The 21,495-nt window shown below is 40.1% G+C and overlaps 1 protein-coding gene across 1 annotated transcript in view; it reads right to left on the bottom strand.

The window, feature by feature from the left end:
• Positions 1–793: 793 nt before the first annotated feature.
• The window catches only part of LOC116827118 (complement factor H-like), a 138,607-nt gene continuing 117,905 nt past the window's right edge, over positions 794–21,495 (bottom strand). Inside the window, exons 19-25 of the mRNA XM_075068271.1 lie at positions 19,549–19,728; positions 18,558–18,767; positions 15,985–16,161; positions 12,885–13,061; positions 11,206–11,382; positions 4,530–4,712; positions 794–1,002 (exon numbers count right to left, since the gene is read on the bottom strand). Of these exons, the coding sequence (XP_074924372.1) occupies positions 794–1,002; positions 4,530–4,712; positions 11,206–11,382; positions 12,885–13,061; positions 15,985–16,161; positions 18,558–18,767; positions 19,549–19,728 (1,313 nt within the window). The remainder of the gene's footprint in view (positions 1,003–4,529; positions 4,713–11,205; positions 11,383–12,884; positions 13,062–15,984; positions 16,162–18,557; positions 18,768–19,548; positions 19,729–21,495) is intronic.

Genomic DNA, 21,495 nt, shown 5'->3' with positions numbered 1-21,495 from the left:
GACTTGGGCTCTCTTCCATGGAGTATCATTTTGAAATTTTCAGAATAAATGCTTCAATTATTTGTCAATGAAATGTTTTTAGAGCATCCCTTCTATGGAAAATTTTCACTCTTTGTTCTGAAACAGAATGATTTTTTTTTAATCAAAATTCCAGAAAATCCCACAGAAGGGACATTCTGATGTTCAATGAGCTGTAGTGTTATCAACCCCAAACTGTCAATTTCCTTATTGTAGAATTCTCTGTAGTCTTGCCTGTTGTATACAAACTTTAGAAACAAATGCTCTTGGGGCTTGAGTCAAAGAGCCAGTATGAAGCATGAGGTGGGAGACTGTCATGTGACTAATTCTTGGCACAGGGTTGGGTGCCAAGAAAAATCGCTTAAGGTCATTAGGGGACACTTAAAACACATTTTTGGAGTCAAATATCCAAGTGTCCCCGTTCCTTCTCCATTTAAAACACCATTACCAAAATAAGCTCTCCAAATTAATGGAGTTACACTGATTTATCCCAGTTTGGGATCTGGTCTCATGCTTTTAATTTCTTAATAATAACTTGCATACTTCTACTGGAATATTCAACACTCTGATATTAAGCAGCAGCTTTTATCTTGTGAACAAGGCAGAAATCTCACTTTATACATTAGAATTTCAGAGAATATTACATTTCGCTCTGTTCAGTCACCATGTCATGTATTGATTGCATTTTATACACCCTTAGACATCCTCGATAAAAATAAATAAATAAAAACTTGGCATAGTGGACCAGTCATCAATATTGTGGTTAATCTAAAGATTACTTATTCCTGTGTTTACATTTAGGGTATACCAGACTCCCCTCTAAACATTGTACCCTAAGTCCAGAAGATGTTGGATCCAATTTATATCCCCATCTACACATAAATTGAACAAAGACCCCTGATAACACATAGAATTTTTTTTCATAAGGCCGTCTCAACTGTATTTTGTTCCTCTCCATATCCTCTGGGGTTACAGTACAAGGCTCTGCAAAAAATAAATAAATAAATAAATAAATTTTGGCACTTTAGTTATTTGCACATGGGTCTGACCTGGACTTTTGACTCAACAGCACTTTAATTAAAAAGATCAGACCTATTTTCTCATTGCCTCTGATGTTACAGAGCCAGATGCTCCAGTAAAGAGTGTAGACCTTCTTCTCTCTGTCATAGATCCTAGCAAATGCCCCCTTGTGGACACTTGCTCAGTCCAACCATTGCCACAATTTTAAGGTCCTAGGCACACTCTCAGGGCTCAGACCTTTCATCTCGCACCCGCTGTCCAACTGCCTAGTGCCTGGATGCAAAGATGACTCTTCCAAATCCCTTGCACCTAAACCCAGCCTCTCCCAGAACTCCACCCAAAAGGTATGAAGCTCTTGGTTTACAGTTTAACACTCCCAAGGGCACATAGCAGTTAGGAAGCAGTTCAGACACACACACACACACACACACACACACACACACACACACACACACTTTGCACAGTATGCAACACATTTGATCTTTTACTTAATAATATAAAATGCTGGAGAGTCTAGCCCACACAAAATAATAAAGCTCTGAGACTGCAATGTCCTACACTAGCTCACCCTGCTCTTGTGTGTCCCTGAGGAACCGTTTGGGTCCAGGAAAGGAAGCAGTTCCCTGCCTCATTCAGCCTGTCACATGCTGGCTGGTCTCTCTCCCTCATGGAATTCCTTACCCAGCTTGTGTGACCTTCCTCTCTCCTGCCCCAATCTTCTTGCCGTCTGGTCTTCGTTCCTGTTTGGCTGGCTATTTAAATCCCCTTGGCTTCCTTTGTTTTGTCTTTTGCATCACTCTCCATTGCGCCGACCTTCCTTTCTCCCTTCAGGATGCAGCTGCTTTTTGGCATAACCTTTCTGTCATTAACCATAAATATTTCCCATTTTCCCTCTCTGGTGTGTATCTGCTATAGGACTTGTCAGCAATGGTGGATCCTTATACATTTTGGCAGTTTTCCATAATATGCCACAATATTGACCAGATTTCATAAATTGTACAGTCATAGTCCCAATTTATCTCCCAGTGGAGAATTATGCAATCAAATATTTATGGGGAAAGTTTCTTCCCAATTAGAGCTGGGAAAATAGTGAGAGTAAATAAATATCTACAAATATTCATTTAACTTGTAATTCATTTGTGATGTGACCACGACCACACCAATTCTTACTTATTTATAAGGAACATTGGAGCGAGCATTGGCTCAGTTGAATGTGAGGTGAAGTCACACATTCATGCCACTACTGGAGTTACACAGGAGTCCTGGGGAGGGGGAGGGGGAAAATAAGATTTAAAAGATAAATAAACTGGTGTGATCAATATCATGAGCAACCTTGAGGAGATTGCAGTACAGTGGGCCAAGAGGATGGATACTACAGTCCCTCCAGCTGAGAGGGCCAGCCCTTTATACCATCAGCAAGCAGGGCAGGACAAGGCAAGCAGAGCCAGTGATAGTGCTATGGGGTGCCACAGACACAGGAGTGGAAACAGCTGTAAAAGCTGCAGGTGATAAGGTCTTTGCTGCTAAAGTTGACCAGTGGGTGGTACCAGTGAGAGCAACCGTCACAGCTGGGCAGCTTCTCTCCATGAGTGGAGGCACACCCTGGGAAAGAGAAGGAGCTTGTAGAGGACAAACAGCTCCTGAGGACCAGAAGGATGAAGCAGGATGGCTGGAGGAAAGCCACGGACTATATTCGGGTAGTCAGAATATAATGAATTCCTTTTAGCCTTAGGAAGAGGAACATTATTATTAATTATTATTATCTGTTACATGATGCATAGAGAGTAGAGCTAGTCAGAAAAAATGAGGTTTTCTGCAGAATTTCTAACTTTTTAGCAAAATAATTAAAAAAATTAATTGGAAATGCCACCATGGTGCCTTATGGCAGTTATAGTTCATCCGTCTCATGAGTCCATTCTCCTCAGGGTCCCTGGTTGGACTGCATTTCCCTTGATACACCATGGTCTCCCACAGTAGATGAGGATAAGTTGTGCATCATGGGAATACCTGGCCATAGTGCATCATGGGATATGTATTTCAGCTGGGGAGCCCAGCCCACAGTGGAGGATGCCACAGTTGAAGCATTTGAACTACAAGTACCATGAGGAACCACCACCGCATAGCCAAATACAAACATTTTTGGTCAGAAACTGCAAGCTTTGATTTTCAAGTGTTTGGTTTTTCAACAATAAATAAAAACTTTATACAGAAAAAAAATTTTTTAGTCAAAAACTCAATTTTCAGTCAAAAAATGTTTAGGTGGAAATTTTTTGACCAGGTCTAAAAGGAAGAGTCACATCACTCACAGAAGCATCACACAAATATATTAGGCTAGTCATCAATGCTCATGCTCAGCACCATCCGTGGAGGAGGTAAAGATTATCTAAAAACCACTTTTATGTCTCCCCTGATCCTGGAGACAGCTGGGGACTGATCCCCACCACATATTTCTGCAGAATTTAGAGCAGCTACAGGACTATCCCAACTTACCAAAGCTAGAATGGCCCCCTAGGGACTGTTCTGCTAGCCAGATATTTGTTCAGTGCATCTCAATGTGTCCCTGTCCCCTTTGGCCCCTGACATGCCCCCTCCTCACCCCAGATGGTTCTAGCTTTGTGCCATCCCAGGATTCTCCCAAAGCTGAGAGAGTCCTCAGCTGCTCCTTAAGGTACTCTGCTCTGGTAATACAAATAAATACTAAATAATTTTTTTTTTTTTTACTTTTCAAATATTTCACAGTGACCCTAGCAGGGCCCAGAATTTGTCCAGTTTCACTGTTTTGAAATCTTTACATAAATAAGACTCAGAAATTCAGGGCTAGAATTCAGCAGTGAACATCAGGAGCAGAAACAGAAGCAGCATTCTCATCACATGGACAGAGCATTACACAAGAAGCTAGGCACAAACATAATATGCAGATGCTGATAATTACGTGGAAATATGGAATCGTTCCTATCCCACCCTCATTTGAACCTTTCCTCACAAGAATGTAAAGATGCTGATGAAGACGACTCTTGTGTAATGAAATGTAACAAAAGACCCAGACTTTAGAAACAGAAACAGGAATCACTCTGATATGTTGACAGGCACTTGTGCTAGTCTGAATCCTACAAATGCCAGAGCCCAAATATGGAGTCTACTAAATTTTTCCTCTTTCCTTCTTTCCACAGTCTATCATCCCTAATTATTAACTAACTGAATTCTAAGGGACTCCAGGAAAGAAGGCAACAAATTCCACATTCTCTGTGTGTACAAGTCAATCATTGGCAGGTTTTCCGCATTCACTACATTATGGGGCATGTACTTATTGGTGCTCAGAATCCTTTCTGGTTATTTTCCACCACCATCTCCATGGGTTTCACCTCTGCTACTAGTCTCATACTCCAGCTATGTGTATTGCGTGTCAGCAGGCAGCGCTGTTCATTTTAAAAATGAACACAGATTCATAACTCACCACTGTTCTGTTTCGTATAATTGATTTTTGCACATACCTAAGCAAACTGGTGGGTCTGTCCATTGTCCGGAGTCACATCTAACACTTTGAGGTCCTTCCAATATATGTAAACTTTTGCATTTGTATTCTACTGTTGAATTTAGTACATATTCTTTTAATGGGAATGAAACAATGTCTCCATTATCAATTCTTGGTGGAGGCCCACACTTTCCACCAGCCTCTGAAATGAAGTATAGAAATAGAGAATAAAACTACTGGGCAGTATTTAGTTACTGTAAATGCTGTAACATGACAGTACAGCACTGTCAATTGACTCTGATTTGTAGACCAGGAAAAATCAAAGTGAAAAATAGCTATACTGATATTGGAACTGAAATCACAATATTAAGTCATACTGACATTCAAGTTGTAGCAGTACTGTATGAAACTGATGGCAAACTAGGGTAACAAGATGCTCTAGCGCCTCATGAATTGGTTCTTGGCGGACTTTGAAGCAGGGAATGTATCCTGTTTTGAAATCCTCTGGCTTGCCAGTCACGTCCACCATACTAATCCCTCCATTCTGACTTAAAATTTGACACACAAAAGTGAAGGAGGCTTTGACAAAATTCATCTTGTGCCAAGGCTGCTTATGTGTGCCAGTGTTCCACTTCTTGTCACTTAGGTACTCTCTGTCCTGTGCAGAGCCTCATTTCTCCTTGAACATGTTAACCACTGAGGTATTTCAGAGAGTGGTTGAGTGCATTGGACACCATGTTCTTCCTGTGGTGACTAAGTATTGAGAGGAGAAGGAAAGAGAATCAAGAGAGATGAGTGATGGAGGGTAAAAACTAGGTAAGAGGATACAAGTTAAGGAGAGAAATGGAGAAAATGGGTTAAAAAGTGTAACATAAAACACCAAATGAAAAAAGAAAGAAACACTGACTAGATAAGAAAATGAGCAGTGAGAATTCAACAAAGAAATTAAACAAAAGAGAAAAATAAGAAAAGAAAAGATGCCAAGGAAAAAAACTATTAGTACCAATAAGAAGTGATGTAATCATGGATGGAGTTAATACTTCACTCTCTGGAAAAGCCCTTGGGCTCAATAGATTAATAATGGATTATAAATATATAGGAAAGAGCAGCATTACTTGTCATTTGATAGTTACTCTGAGTAACTATCAAATGATATTTATTTGATTAGTAAAATAGCCTAGAGTGGCTAACAGGGCTGCAAAGGATTGTTTCTGCATGGAGAAGTCATCAGCTGAAAAAGGCAGTGTCTGGAGGGATTGTGTTGGGGCAGAGGTGACCTGCAGCATGTAGCCCTAGCCAATTCTGAGCTGTGGGGTTGTCCCTTGTGAGTTTTCAATCATCATCAGCCTCAGAACCAGGCTCAAAGCCACTTTTCCCCCTCCCATCCTCAGCTGTGCTTAGCTTATATTCGGCCCAGCTGAGGAACTGGCCCCATGGCTTGAAGGCACTGGCCCACATTTGGAGCTATGTGTAGCCTTTCCAAACTAAGGAGTATTCTGGAAGCTACTGTGCTATAGGGAGAGAACACCTCCTGAGCTCAATGATGCCCCGGGGGTCTGTGCATGCCACACCACCCTAAAGAAAGAGGGGCAGTGTTGCCAACTCTCATGATTTTGTCATGAGTTACATGGTATTTCATGTGGGTTTTTTTGTTTTTCTTTTTAATTCCAGCTCCTGGGGTCATGATATGTGAAAATTTCAGTTGTCATTAAAAAATAAAAAGATGCTAAATCCCATGGTTGTGGAGGAGCACTTGAAAACATAGCCCAGAGGGTTCAAAACACAGAAGACAAACACAAAGACCCCAGATTTATTATTTTTAAATATGTTATCATTGTTTAGTGAATCCAATGAGCTGAGCAGGCCTAATTCATAAATTACTGAATGCTTGAGGTTGCCAATACAAGGAGAGTGTTCTCCCTTTTGTTGCTGGCCAGATTCTCTAGCCAGCGTGAGCCAAGGCCCCTGCCTCCCTTTCTGTCTTCTTTTCAGAATGAACTAAAGGACAACTGGCTCTGTACTGAGAGCAAGGACTGCAATATATGATTATTTCCCCCTGTCCTCCTCCAAAAAATTAACAGAAATATCCTAGGTTTATTTTATAGTCAAAAGGACTGGAAAATTAAAATACTATATTTTTGGAAAATGTGTGTGTTGAGAGAAAAGATCTTTCTGCTGAAAAAAATTAGTTGGAAATGTTTCTGTCTACTCTAGTTATTAGTAAAGGAAGATTCATAAGCTCTTTGAGGCAGAGGCCGTCACTTTATGCATATGGCTACAGTGCCTAGCACAATGGGTCCCTAATACTACTATTTTGGGGAAGTTCTATGGCCTGTGTTATACAGTAGGTCACACTAGATTATCACATCGTATCCTTCTGGCCTTGGACTCTAAGAATTTTCCTGTCCAAATAAACAGCACTCCACAAAATAAGACTGGTTTTCTCTATCTGATGTCTTTCTAAGGCACCTATAGTTGTTCCATGAACCAAACACCAAGGTTAAGAGGTTTGGATAGCTATGGTTTCCTAAAATCAAATGCAGTCTATAGCACTTTAAATGTTGGGGCAATGTTTAATTTAAAGAAACTATTTTTTTCCTGAATTTAAAAATTAACTTACACTTTAAAAAGACCATTTAAATTTTGTTTATATTTTATCCATTGAACTTTTCATTTATTTTTTATAAAAAAGTCATAATTACTTAAAATAGTTTATATTCATAGTATGATTTTGACTTTTTTTTAATAGTTTGTTTACATACATTAAACCATTCCAATCGTAATGATACAAGTGGCAGCTGAACAAGAAGGTCTTACTCCTTTTCAACACTACATTGCTTCTGTCATAGAGAGATTATAATGAGGAGTCCTTGTGGCACCTTGGAGACTAACAAATTTATTTGGGTATAAGCTTTTGTGGAATATAAGCCACTTCATGCCCACAAAAGCTTATGCCCAAATAAATTTGTTTGTCTCTAAGATACCACGAGGATTCCATGTTGTTTTTGCTGATACAGACTAACACGGCTACTGCTGTGAAACCAGAGAGATTATAGAATATATTCTATTTCTTTAACTGCATTACCACCTCCAGCTTCAAATTACAATTTCATAGTATTTTTTTCCTGCAAATAAAAGGTAAATAGCAACACCATAAGCAACTCATACTATTGCTACAACATTAAAAAGAATCATTTAATGAGCAGAGAATGTTAAACTTCACACTAAGAGTTCGATAACTTTCTAGCTAATGGAAGAGGAACCATATAACTTTTTTCTGATCTTTTGTTTCTAAACATAGTAATGAAATGTACAGCTTTTGGGTTTCCCAGAGGCTCTAGTTGGATAGGTGGGCTACCTGGATCCCCAGCTACTTGGGCTGATAATAAGTTTGAACTTATTTTAAATTTTGCTGATTGAAGAATGCTGCGTAACTAGTGGTTGCTAGGGTTCTTTCTCAATTAGCTATGTTTATAGTATTTTTATGCTGAAGTTTTCATAAATTGGTGACATAATATCATCTTCAGAATTTCATACAGATAAAACTATGCCAGCTTCCTCAAAAGTGGTCTCATGTATCAGGGTTTTTGATATTGTTGGGGTGGGTCACAGACATCGATCCCTGTATTATGGAAAACACCAAATATTTTTAAAATTGCTAATGTGGGGGGGCTTTTCCAAGTTCATACTCATTAAAGATGACCTAATTCAAAGCTGACTGCACCACGTTGCATGACTCCAAGGCAGGCCTTTCACTATGAGGGTGGCGGTACATCAAGGCTGAGTAAGCAACTTTCAAACTATAGGAATCAAGCATAAGGCTGAGCTTCCTTGCCTTTTCGATGAACAAGACAATCTAGAGGGAAGACAGACATTCTGGAATTGTTGCAACTGGGCCACCTCAGGGAGAGGAACTCACATCATCAACAAACAGGCTACACCTGTCTTTGGCCACTTTTTCTGTAGCTGAAGGTCCACTAGTGAGAAGTGCTATGCCAGCAACACCTTGATTGCAGTTCCAGTTCCTACTCAGAGTCCAGAAGACTGAGAGCTGAAGAGTTTTCAAACTCTGTTATTTGAGAGATCTGATTTTTCCTTTTTCTATTTTTATTAGTTGTGAGTCATCCCAGCTGTTTAATGTTATTTAATTTTAGGGTGTGAAATTGTGGATGTGTGCATGCTAACGTAGAACACTACCCATGAGGTCTTCATGGGGAAAGCACCAGAAGGAAATTTCCCTAGGTTAACACAGCCCTAAATAATGTCTCATAGAACTTATTCATTAGAGAGTGTGTTCTGCATTCTGTGTTTAAAAGTCCTGAGAGATTTGATGTTGTCATTTATGATAACTTGTATGGTAACTTCTGATAAGTTGTCAAACTTCTCCTTATCAAGAGTGTTCTGTTAAAGTGTGAATTATAATATCTCCGTTGATGTAAGAGGAAAGTATTAACCACTGCACTAGATGGAGGAAGCTTTGTAATTGGCTCTGGGATTGTGATTCAGATGTTATCTTAATAGTGAAACCAAATTATCTCTTTAACCAGTGCAAATTTATACATTTAATTGACTTTGGTAAAATTCCTTACTTAGGATTTACAACAAAATGGAAAGCCACCTCCTCAGACTCCTTCTTAGAATTTATGATTTTTTTTTGCATTAATTTGATAGTTTGACTCATTTGATTATTTAATTTCAATCCAATATTGAGAATAATTTGTTTTCTTGAATTTACAACAATCTAATAAAAATAAAATTAATGTAAGACTTTACTTCTAGGTTTAATTTAATGAAATAGCAACTTAGCTTTCATGATATGTTTTCTTGGTTTTATTTTAATTTAATAGTTTTAGTAACATTTATCAAATCAATAGTCACATTTTTTTCAGTAAGCAACATGGGTTCAGAAACTTTGAAGGGATAGGGTGGATATTGGCCAGTCAATCTAGAAGCCTGATGAGCTGTCCCTAAATAAGTCTCTTGGTCTCACAGTCTATATAGTGCCCTAACCAGTAGAATTATCCAGAAAGAAATAGGAAAAAGAGAAAGAAAGAGAAGAAAAGTTTTCTTCTTCCTTAAAACCATTATTAATATTATTGGACCTTTGGAAGACTTGTGAGACCAAATGGTAATGACTGGAGTTGAAAAAGCTGTCATCCCTGTGCCAAAGGGGGGGAATTATCTTTGGGATGGTAAAATGGGAATGTTTGTTAAAAATAAAAAAAAAGGATAGATTCAGTCGGAATGCTTTAAAACTTCCTCAGAAGGTCTGAGATAGAATGGTGAACTGGAATGGCTTAAGAACTAATGCCAGGATACTCAGGGAAGTTGAGGGCAGTAAACAGCAACTGTTATGCTGGTAATTTAAAGGCTGAAAGCTACAGGCATTCTGAATCCGGAGGCTGAAACCATTAAACCTCATGTGCTGAGACTGAACCTGGGAAGATTGTGTATGGGAAAACCAAGTGTGAAACTTGAATTCTTTTATATTCTTTGGGCTTGTTCTTTCCCAGTTTTGAGAAGGATGTAAAGATTATATTATAGAAAGAGAGCACTTGTGACTGTTCTATTAAACCTAGACCCATCAATTGAGAGGTTCCCGTGACAGGTCCTATGCTCCTGTTTCAATGGGAGGCAAGAAATTGGGCTTAGGGAATTGTTCAAAAAATATTTTATTAAGTAGGGTTCTCCCTCCCCACGAAGAAGTTTGGCTTAATGACTCACCTCCCACTCTGGGGCTTCCCTATGGCTCTCTCAAGGAATGTTTGGGGCTCAAGATGAACTCTCCAGAAGCCTGATGTCTTAGGACTGTCTTGCCCAAAATGGGAGGTCCCAATGTTCTACCCCTTTCTGACACCTGGGTCTGCATTTCCTCTGAAGGCTTGAGCCTGGAATATCATGGGAGACCTCTAGGAGACCTTTGACAAGTGGCAGGAGTGGGAGGGGGTCTGGGCAAAAATGCCCCTTAGCCCACTACCTGGTGGTAGCACTGTGCATGTTGTGTCTAATGCTGCCTTTCTGTATGAGGTGGAGTTGCTGCAATCTTCAATCTGCTGCACTGTCTTTCTGGTGTTGCTATTTTTAAGATGAGGGCATGGGAATGGGAACTACTTGCCACTGGAGTTGGCTTTTCAAATTCCACCAGCCCCTTTCTCCATCTTATGGTGGGGACAGAGGTGACTGCACCTGGGCTGCTCAAATGCTTCCTGCATGCTGGAATCAGAGCTGAATTCTCCTTGCCTGGCTTCTATCTTTCATGCCTGGATAGGCATCAAGGTGACCCCCACCCAGATTGGAGTGTGAGATGAAAACTCCATTCTGTTCATCAAGAACACAGAGCTTCCCAACAAGCTACTCAGAAAGGGGGGTGGGATGAAGCAGGAGACACAGAACTTTTTTTTTGCCTTTGGCTTCACTTTCCCACTGAAGACTGTAGGGACCTGTCATTGCAGCACTTCAGAAGAGGAAGCTGACTGGGGGGGAAACTCCAGCAAACAGGCTGAAGCAACCATCATAATGGATCTGTGGCCCTTAGCATGATGAATAATATATTTCTTTTTCTGGTGCATGTTTTGCAAGTCACATAATATAAGGAGAAAGATACAGAGAAGCAAGAGCTTCTTAGTATGAATGCAGCTTTTGATTCCAACAGTATCTTCATTTTTAGGATATGTATAAATAATAAAATAAAATACCTCTGCATTCTGGTGGTTCTGACCATTTTTTCTTCTGACAGGTCACTGTCTGTGACCCAATGAGGCTCAGCCCTTGTTGACATCGGTAGCGCACTCTCTCACCAGGCAAATACCTTTGGTTTCCATACCCTAGAATCTGAGCATTAGTAACTGCAGGTGGAGGTCCACACATCATATCTGAAAAAATATATGGACACATTTACAGTCACTGATACATTTCCAAGAAATACTTCAGTTGACCCAAATCTTTAATAACATTTCATTAGTTGTGTATCTTTTCTGTTCAGTTCCTCTAGCCAAGGTATGCAACTTATCCTGTTTAGTTTATCAGAGCCTTTTTAATTGCAGAGAATCAACTGACAAAACTTTTTAATTTCAGAGATTAATATAATTAATCTGAAATACCCTGGGTCTTTGGAAAATAGATCCTATCAAACTAAACAGATATATTTTTGATGCAATTACAAGTTTTGTTAAGTGATGATGTAACAGACTTAGACTTCTGTAAAACATTTGACTTGGTACTACATGACACTGATTAAAAAACTAGAATACAAAATTAAACATGGCATACATTAAATTGATTAAAAACTGGCTAACTGATCAGTCTCAAAATGTAACTGTAACAAGGAATCATAATCAAGCAAGTGTGTCCCTACTAGAATCCTGTACGGATCAGTCCTTGACCATACATTATTTAACATTTTTATCAATGATCAGTTTTATCAGTGCTTGAGTCAGCTGCAGCCCTAGTCAAAGAGACTATCAAAGAGAATATTGCTGACAGAAATGGGGTGGGATTTCAATGGACACCAGAACTTCCCCCCACATCCTTCAAAAAAACAAGAGATACTTCTGAATTCTTTTGCATTATTGAGGGGTTGGAAACATAAGAATGTAAGAAACAGCATACAAGTCTTTTTCCTAACTTCTCCAAATGGAAACCTCTTAAAGTCAGTTTGTTTGGCTGCAAATATTTGCATCACCTTGATTTTACTCATTTCAAAGTTACTTCATTTTACTACACTTCATTTTTTATTTTTTTTTCCTTTCCTATTTTTAAGAAGACACCATTTACAGACTCCCTCACTTACAGATGTCCATATGGACTATGACTGGAGTGAAGAAGATACTGATTTTACCCACACTTGGCTAAAATAATAATAATAATAAGGGGGTTAAGAGTAGGGCTGCAGCACCCCTCTCTTTGAACTGTCCATTGAGCTGGCCCCATACAGTGCTGATGGAGTACTGAATGTTGTACCCACTTTAATGGCCAGATTCTACCTAGCCCTAATACAGGTGCTCACTTGTGGCAAGGTGCAAGGAGCCTTCCCCCACTTTTGAATAGCTTACATAGGGGCCAGGGACAATTTCAATCCCTATGCTCAGATGCATGTAAGGCCTGCTTTCTCTCTACTAGTAGTACATGGTTCTAAAAGAGGTAAGGAGGCAGGGCCACTGGTCCATCTTTCTACACACTAGCCAATAGAGCTGACAAGCAATGTAGTGGGGAAAATGAGCTGCAACTAAGGAAGGTACTAGAGACATTCATTCAGACTCTGCTTGCCAAGGATGTTTCAGAAAAGATTCTGCAACCTCCTCGCCTTACTTGACACCCATATACTGGGCAGGTACAATCTAGCATTAATTGTTTTAATAAAAATTAAAACCTCTACCTTCGCAAGTTGGTGGTTGTGACCATTCCTTATTTATACAGGTGACATCATTTGGTCCATGACTTTCAAAACCTTCTTGACACTGATACTGCACTCTTTCAGCAGGCCAATACCTTCTGTCTCTATGGTCTATGATCTCAGCATTGGCAACTGCAGGTGGATCTCCACATGTTGCATCTGAAAGGGGAGATTTATCAAAGTGAAACACTTTTGTGGAGTATCTTATAATTTATGGCCCATAAAAGAAAACTCCAGGCACTCTCATAACAAAGGTAATGACACAAATCTGTAAAAGTGAGATGAGAGCATTTATTCTGTATTCCTTATTCAGGCAAAAAAGTCACAGGCTTCAGAACTGGACTCTATATTGTGACAAATAAGTAAATTGAAATACGTTAAAAACAACCTGCAGAACTTTTTGATAGTTTTAAAAATGCATTTAAGTTCTCTTTGTAGAAGCTGGGACAAAAAATTGCTTTCCTATTCTATCCTTTTCCATTTGACAAGCAACAAATCCTCTTGCAGCTCCTTCCGTATTTGAAATTATCAGCATCTGTATATCAGCCTTCCCAGCGAATGAAGCACAGCTATGGAACAGAGTTTGGCGTTAACTTTCTGCTCCCTCTGTTGCCTCTGCAGCAGCAGAGGACAAAACAGTCAAGTATCCTGAAGTATTTAAGTATTTTTCAAGTCTATCAGTATACCTACCTGTCTCAACAACAGGCACGTGGCACAGTGGGTAGCCAATGCCAGTGTATTCTGCACTACCTTCAGGTGCAACTTGTGGGAAATTGTTACTATGTATTGTGCAGCAATCACTGTACATTTAGGGATACTCATACACCTCTCAGGAAATTGTGGGTACTTGATCCCCAGATTTCCACAATTTCCTTTGTTCCATCCCATAATATATTGCTCTCAAGCTCCATTTTTGAATTGGCTGCTGCAGTCTCCTTAAAGTATCTATCTACTCCAGCTGTATTTCTGACTCATCTCAATACCTGAAATATCCTTTTCTCTGGCCTTGACAAAGGTACTCTTGATCTGTTCATATCCATTCAGAATGCTGCTGCAAAGATCATTTTCCAATCCCATCCCTTTGAACATGTCACCCAATCCCTCCACTGGCTTCCCTCTTCTATATTGCACCAAACATCCCATCATCTCTCATTCACTATCAAGCTCTCGATGCTCCTCTCCAATCAGCCTGTCATGATATCTTTCCCCAATCTGAACCTTAGAGTCCAAAAAATTGGGATACCAGCATGAATTTCTCTAAGCTTAATTACCAGCTTAGATCTGATAGGCTGCCACCACCCAAAAATATATAGTGTTTTGGGGCACTCTGGTCCCCCCAAAAACCTTCCCTGGGGACCCCAAGACCCAAATTCCTTGAGTCTCACAAAAAAGGGGAATAAACCATTTCCCTTCCCCCTCCTTTCTTCCCGCTCTTTCCCGGCCTGGGTAACACCAGAAGTATCACCATGCTTCAAGACTCGGCGGTGATGATCACAACACTAAGAAATCAGGTTTTTCGTCTGCCTCTTCTCCCCTTCCTCTCAGGTTTCCTCCTGCTTGAATCTTAAACAAAGAGGAAATTTACCTTTCCCCACCTCCCTCCTCTCTCTATCCCACCAAGTCCTTGGTGAGTACAGACTCAATACCTTAGCATTAACCAGGGGTAAAAAATCAATTAGGTCTTTAAAAAGAAAGTTTTTAATAAAAGAAAGAAAAAATAAGAAATCTCTGTAAATACAAGACGTAATATTACAGGGTCTTTCAGCTTATAGAAAATGGAGAAAAAGCCTCCTCCCAGCAGAAATACAATTTAAAATACTTTCAACCAAATACACATTAAAAACTCTACCAGCCAGATACACATTTGCAAATAAGGAAAACTAATTAAAAAGATTAAAGTCACCTTTATCCTGATACTTACTAGAATTAGAACAGAAGAGATTGTTTTAGAAAGATTGGAGGAATCTGCTTACGTCTGGTCCCTCTGAGACCCCAGCGAGAACAACACACACAGAACAAAGAACACACATCCAAGCTTCCCTCCACCCAGATTTGAAAGTATCTTGTTTTCTGATTAGTCCTCTGGTCAGGTGTTGCAGGTCTCTGTTTGTTAACCCTTTACAGGTGAAAGAGACATTAACCCTTAGCTATCTGTTTATGACACAGCCCATGATGCCACGTTCCACTGCCCACATGTTCCCTTTTTAAACTAGCACCTTCATGCTTTATCCCATGCTGCCCCTCACAAATGGGAGGCACTCCCCATAAACATTCACAAAGCAACCTAACTATCCACTTTCAAATCCCTTCTTTAAATTCTTCTTTTCCACAATGCCTACAAAAAACCTTGACAATGTAGGCCATTGATGTGCTGATACCATAGTCTGTCATACTACCCAATAGTGTCTTCTTGTGTCCCATCTATTGACTCTTGTATTGTACTTAGATTGTAAGCACGTTGACAGAGGGACTGCTTTTTGTTCTGCGTTTGTACAGCATCTAACACATTGGGCCCCGGTCCATAACTAAGGATCCTAGGAACAAGGGCCGGCGCTTCCATCTAGGTCGCCTAGGGCGCCAGGATTTGGGGAAGCAGCATTTTGCCACCCTCGGCAGCAATTCGGTGGGGGGGGGGTCCTTCTGCGCTCCGGGTCTTCATTGGCAATTCTGTGGTGAGTCCTTCACTCACTTCAAGATCCGTTGCTGAAGTGCCCAGAAGACAGGGAGCGCAGAAGGACCCCCCCGCCACAGAACTGTCGCTGACCGGGAGCGCGGAAGGACCCCCGCCTAGGCAGGACCAGCTCCGACCGGGAGTGCGGGAGGGCGGCAGGCGGCTTCGGTGGAGCATCCGCAGGCACGCCTGCAGCACGTCCACCGGAGCCGCAGGACCAGCGAGCAGCAGAGCACCCCCCACGGCGTGCCGCCGTGCTTGGGGCGGCGAAATGGCTAGAGCCAGCCCTGCACCTAGGGCGCCAAAAACCCTGGCACTGCTCCTGCTAGGAACTATACTAATTCAAATAAATAGTAATCATCATCCCCAGGTATCTGAGTGCCTATATTATAATAAGTTCCACACATGTACCTTGGCATTCCGGTGGCTGGGTCCACTGCCCTCTTTTACATGTTACCTCCTGTGGTCCAACAGCAATAAAACCTGGGTGGCACTGATAACGCACTGTTTCACCAGATTCATAATTAGTCTTTATGCTACCTTCAGTATAAGCATGGGGGACATCTGGTGCCTCTCTGCATGGCATTTCTGAAAAAATAGTCACACAAATTGAAAATGAGCGAAACTCTCTCACAAATTACCTTCATTCAATAAAGCCTGTTTAACAATGTGCTCAGATACAAAGAGAGAGAAACTTTAAATAAAGGCTTCAAGCAGCACTCAAATATGTGCTGAGATTTGGATGGGTATGAAACTTACACAAAGTGCATTGTTAAATAAAATTGCTCAATCTTGGTTAATTAAATAAACAAATGCTAAATAGATTAGAATTGAGTTTTTGTGGATGTTTAATTTCTGCCTCAGTCTAATATTAGCATTTCTGGTTGCTTCTTGTCTCCTGGATTTCTCGTGCAATGGCCTGTCCTGTACTAGGCCTTGTCAACACACAGAAGTCATGTCATTGTAACTTCAATTGTATTTTAAACTGAGTTACTTTAACCCTGTGCAAACTCCTCTGTAGAGACTTATTTTGGTTAAAATATCTCACTTCAGTTTCATTTAAACCTGGTGTGACTAAACTGAATCTGGTTTAAACTGAAATTTTTTTAGACACCATCACTATAATATCTGAGTGACTGACAATGTTTAATGTATTTACTCTCCTGACACACCTGTGAGGTATCTAAGTGCTATTATCCACACTTTACAGGTGAGAATTTGAGGCCCAGAGAGAAAAAAAGTGTTATGCCCAAAGTCACACAGGAAGTCTGTGGTGGAGCAGGGAACTGAACGTGGGACATAAGCGAGTCCACAGCCTGATACAGCAGTTTAACTAAATTTGTTTCAAATCACAGTTCAAGATAAACTTGGGCAACTGCTGCACGTACACAAGCCCTTATTAATGCTATAGAGATGAAAAGATAGAATCCATCATAATAGCATCAAATCATCTCACAAGCTTTAATTAATTTATCTCCACAGTTTCCTCTGAGGTAAATAAGTATTATCCCTTTGTGTGATTATTATAGACCATGACTGTGGGTTGGGCAGCTATTGCTGGAATTTGCACTCACTTTTATGTGGACTGGCTTAATATATTTTTTTTTAAAGCCCTGGTTGTAACACCTGTAAAAGTTGCATTGCATAGAGAGAAATGTTACTTCTGCACTGGTATTCCCTATCAGCATGTGACTATGATTTTGAAAATTAAGTATCTCTGGAAATTGTCTATTTATTACATATATGAGAATCCTGGAATCTGTTGTCAGCTTATGCTAGAACTGGTTAGAATGTGATCCTTAACATGACTTATCAGTCACATGCAAGTTATGAGTGCTATAAGTACAAAATGATAGGTTCTTTTTCCCCTGTGAATAAAGAGAAGGCTCCTTATTGTTCTGTATTGACAAGATATCAATGCACGTGCCTTTTCCAGCTGGAAGTGCTAGTTTCTGTGCTATATTGCATCTCACAAAACACCACACATTTTCTAAAAGTGTAGAGAAGCACCTTTCCTTGATAAAATGCAAGCCTTATTCATGAGCCATCTTAGTTCAAGGCATCTCTGTTTTTGCTGCTAAGATGTAGTACAGGTACAGCACTTTCTGCTTTGGGAAGTAATTGGGATGCTGCAGTAATGCTGGATGTACTAAAGTTTTGTGAGCACTTTAGGAATGCACATTGGACAATGACTGATGGAAATGACCCTACTAATTATCAGAAAGTTAGAAAAATCTGTCTTCTGTTGTAGAATCATAGCAATGAAAGATGGAAAATACCCATCAGGTAACATATTCTCTTTCTCTCCACTAAAACAAGATTATTCAAATATATATGTTCTATTTTCTGTGTCATTATATAAACTTGTTATAAAAGCTATAAAAGAATTTTTTTGATGGATTGATTGCATCCAATTACAAATCTTCAGTCATTGTTTAGTATATTGTTAAGCAAAATAAAATTTACAGTTTTTTAGTTATTTTGACTCTGTGAACAAGCAAATTCCCAGATGATTGCTACCACCTGAACACTGGCTGATGTCTATTGTTTTCTATGGGCATAGCAGGATACCAGGTGTAGAGAAGAACTGACTGTGGAAGAAGCTGGCACCAGTGACTGTTTGGAAGCTGTCAAGAAACATCAGCCTGCTGAGACGGATGTTTCTATGGTCTTCATGGGCCCTGAAGAGCAGAGAGCTGGAAGAGGTCTTCTTTTCTCAAAGAAGTAAAAAAGAGGGAGCAATAACTGGGACAGAAGATAAGTTCTACAAGGCAGTTTTTAAAAACCAAGTAATTTCTTTTAAATAAATCCTTCAATCAAAAGTTTGTTTCACAAGCAATCACACCATTTAGCCTCCACTTAAAACTCACTGGCCAAATTCTTTGCTGAACCCATTGGAATTACACTGGGATAGAATTTAGCTCTTTGATTGCTCTACTGAAAAATGATTAATGAAAACGCAAAACAGCAGACAGTATAATTACCAATACAGGCAGGCGATGAGGTCCATTTTTCCATACTACAAGTTATCTCTGATGGGCCTCTTAACATGAAGCCCGCATTACAGCTGTACTTTAATGTCGCACCATTTGGATAAGTCACTGGTCCCAGTTTCTCCGTTCTTAAGCTTCGATTTTCTAGAGTTAAAATCTCACCATTTTCTATGGGATATGGTTGCAAACATGATTTTTCTTCTGTTTGGAAGAGAAAATTAACAATAAAATTTACGCATCAAATGCACATGTAATCTAAAACTGGAAAAAAAAAAGGTTAAGCTGAATGAGTGTAAGTTCTAGTCATTGTTCTTAACGAAGGACTCCTTGTATGGGCTCAAATTAAGAAATGCTACAAACCCACCCTCTGGCCAGCCCCATAATAAACATTTGAAGCTGTTACAGTGTAAGTTAAGTACAGTACAGTCAAATGGAAACACAGGGATTGTCATGCTGAACAAGACCAATGGGTCCATCTGGTGCAGTGTCTTCTCTCTGACTTTGGCCAGAACTAGATAATTCTGAAGAAGCCATAAAACTGCCTTGAGGGAAAATTATGCAATAATATGCCCACTGAAAATTTTCCTTTTAAACCCAAGTTAATGAGGATAACAGTGATGAAGTGACTGAATTCCTGCTTCTCTGTATGCTCAAAAGAATTTCCAAAGACCAAAGCTGGGTAATGCTGAAGAGTTTCATTAAAATGAGATTATTCCAGTTTGTTTCTAGATGAACATACACCCACACACTGAGGGGTACATTAAGTTAAGGATTTTTAAGAAAGCTCAGTACTGACTTAACTCTTCTTTCTTTGAAATCAATGGGAATTTTACCATTAACTTCAATGGGAGCAGAGTTAGGCCCAGTGTGTATCAGCTCCAACAATATGACAGTTGTTATTACTAAATGTGCTTGTTGTCTGATTCATCCAATTTCAGGAAATCTGTATTAAAAACAAAAACAAATAAAACATCCTACTGACCAACACAGTATGGCGGTGACTGCCATTTTCCATCTTGACACATTATTTCTTTCACTCCATGAAGCCTGAAATTTTCCAGACACATAAAAGCTATTTTTTCACCAGTCTCATAGCTTCTTTTCTCTGTTATCTTGGAGGCTCCTGGTAGCTGAGGGGGAGGTGGGCATTTTCTTTTATTCTCTTCAACAAAAGATAGTTTCAGTCAGATCTCATGGCTCAAAATATGGTAAATGTGACAGTTCATTGCAAACGAGAACAGGTATTAGACGAAAAACCGCGTACCACAGATCTTTAGTAACCATTCTCCTCTTTTAATTACCATCATATTCATATGGTGATGAATCAAAAAGATCTGCTGGCTTATCAGCTCCCTGCCCAGAATTTCAAGCATTCTATTTCAATCCTTCTCAAATTGTGGAAAATCTGGTATTTTGGATTTTTTTGTTCTGACTTGAGATGATTTTTTTTTAAATGTGAAATTTTCCATGGAACAGAAATTCCAGTTCCCACGTAGCAGTAGTGCTTGGCTTGTTTCCCTGTATTTGAGGGGTGTGTATACCCCAGAATGTGATCAAGCTAATTGCAACCATATTGTGTGCATTCCGGCACCCTGAAGTAATGAACAGGGATAGCTCCAGGCCCCAGCATGCCAAGCGCGTGCCTGGGGCGGTAAGCCACGGGGGGTGCTCTGCTGGTCGCCACAAGGGTTTCAGGCAGGTTGTCTTCAGCAGCTCGTCTGTGGAGGGTCTGTTGGTCCCGCAGATTCGGCAGACCTCCCCCAGGCATGCTGCCGGATCCGCGGGACCGGGGACCTCCTACAGGCAAGCCACCAAAGGCAGCCTGCCTGTCGTGCTTGGGCGGCAAAATACCTAGAGACACCCCTGGTAATGAAAAAGAACACCACACAGTTAAGGGTTAATTTGGAGACAGGTTTTTAGAGACAAGGTTAAAACTAGCTACAGTTTCTGCTTATCAGAATAGGAGAAGGGAACAGACAAGTAACGACTGAGTGTGAAAACCTTGATGGTTGAACAACATTGAATCTAGACACCTCTGATATTAAAAGTTTCTTGAAAGCTGGAAAAGTGATGATCCTGTAGAGATCATTATAACCTATGTGTTTTGTAGAAGTTAGTAATAAAACATTAGCTAATAGAGTGTGCTTGGGAGCAGTCCTCTGAAGCCATCTTGAGAGAATTTTTCCTGATATTCTTTTGCCCCAATGGGTAAGCAACTGGCCACTGTGAACCTGCTGTTTGTTTAACATCAGACAAACTGGCAGCATTTCCTAGATTGTCCATTTTTCCAGATTTATGCATGCCTCGAAGTGATATTACAAACCCAGAATCCAAACATATCTAGCCCTCACTTGGTTTTCCAGAGTTTCTAGCCTTCTCCCCTCCTCCTCTTATTGAGAGGTTTTTGCATTTTTTGAGGTTTCATTTGCACAGATATTTGGTCTTAATTTCAGTCTCCATGTACCTCAAATGAAGTTCAACCCTAGTAACTTGAGGATAAAACCACTCATGAACTGAGTCCATCTTTTCTTCCACAGAGGACACAAATTTTGTAAACCATTGAGTTAAACATGCAAGGCAAAAATCTTTTCCTTTGGAGTCTCCTTTCTCTTCTTCTACAGGATCAAGTTAGTTAAGGAGAGACTCACTAGCACAAGCTCAGCACACTGGTCTGACATTTTCTTTAGCAGTCTCCCACTGACTCAAAAATTCTACAGCTTGTTTAAAGTTTCTTTTGGAGCACAGCGCAAAAGTCAGGTCTATGTAATCTGCAGTGCCATAGGAGAATGCAGATCAAGAATACATCATCTCTATGTAGAGAGAGACACTCAGTGGCTTAAGCATTAGCCTGCTAAACTGAGGGTTGTGCGTTCAATCCTTGAGGGGGTCATTTAGGGAACTGGGGTAAAAAAAACTCTGTCTGAGGATT

Source organism: Chelonoidis abingdonii, chromosome 7, assembly GCF_003597395.2.
Source record: "Chelonoidis abingdonii isolate Lonesome George chromosome 7, CheloAbing_2.0, whole genome shotgun sequence".
Lineage (NCBI taxonomy): Eukaryota > Metazoa > Chordata > Testudines > Testudinidae > Chelonoidis > Chelonoidis abingdonii.
Note: the sequence above shows the minus strand (reverse complement) of the source record. Positions and strands in the feature narration are given on the sequence as shown.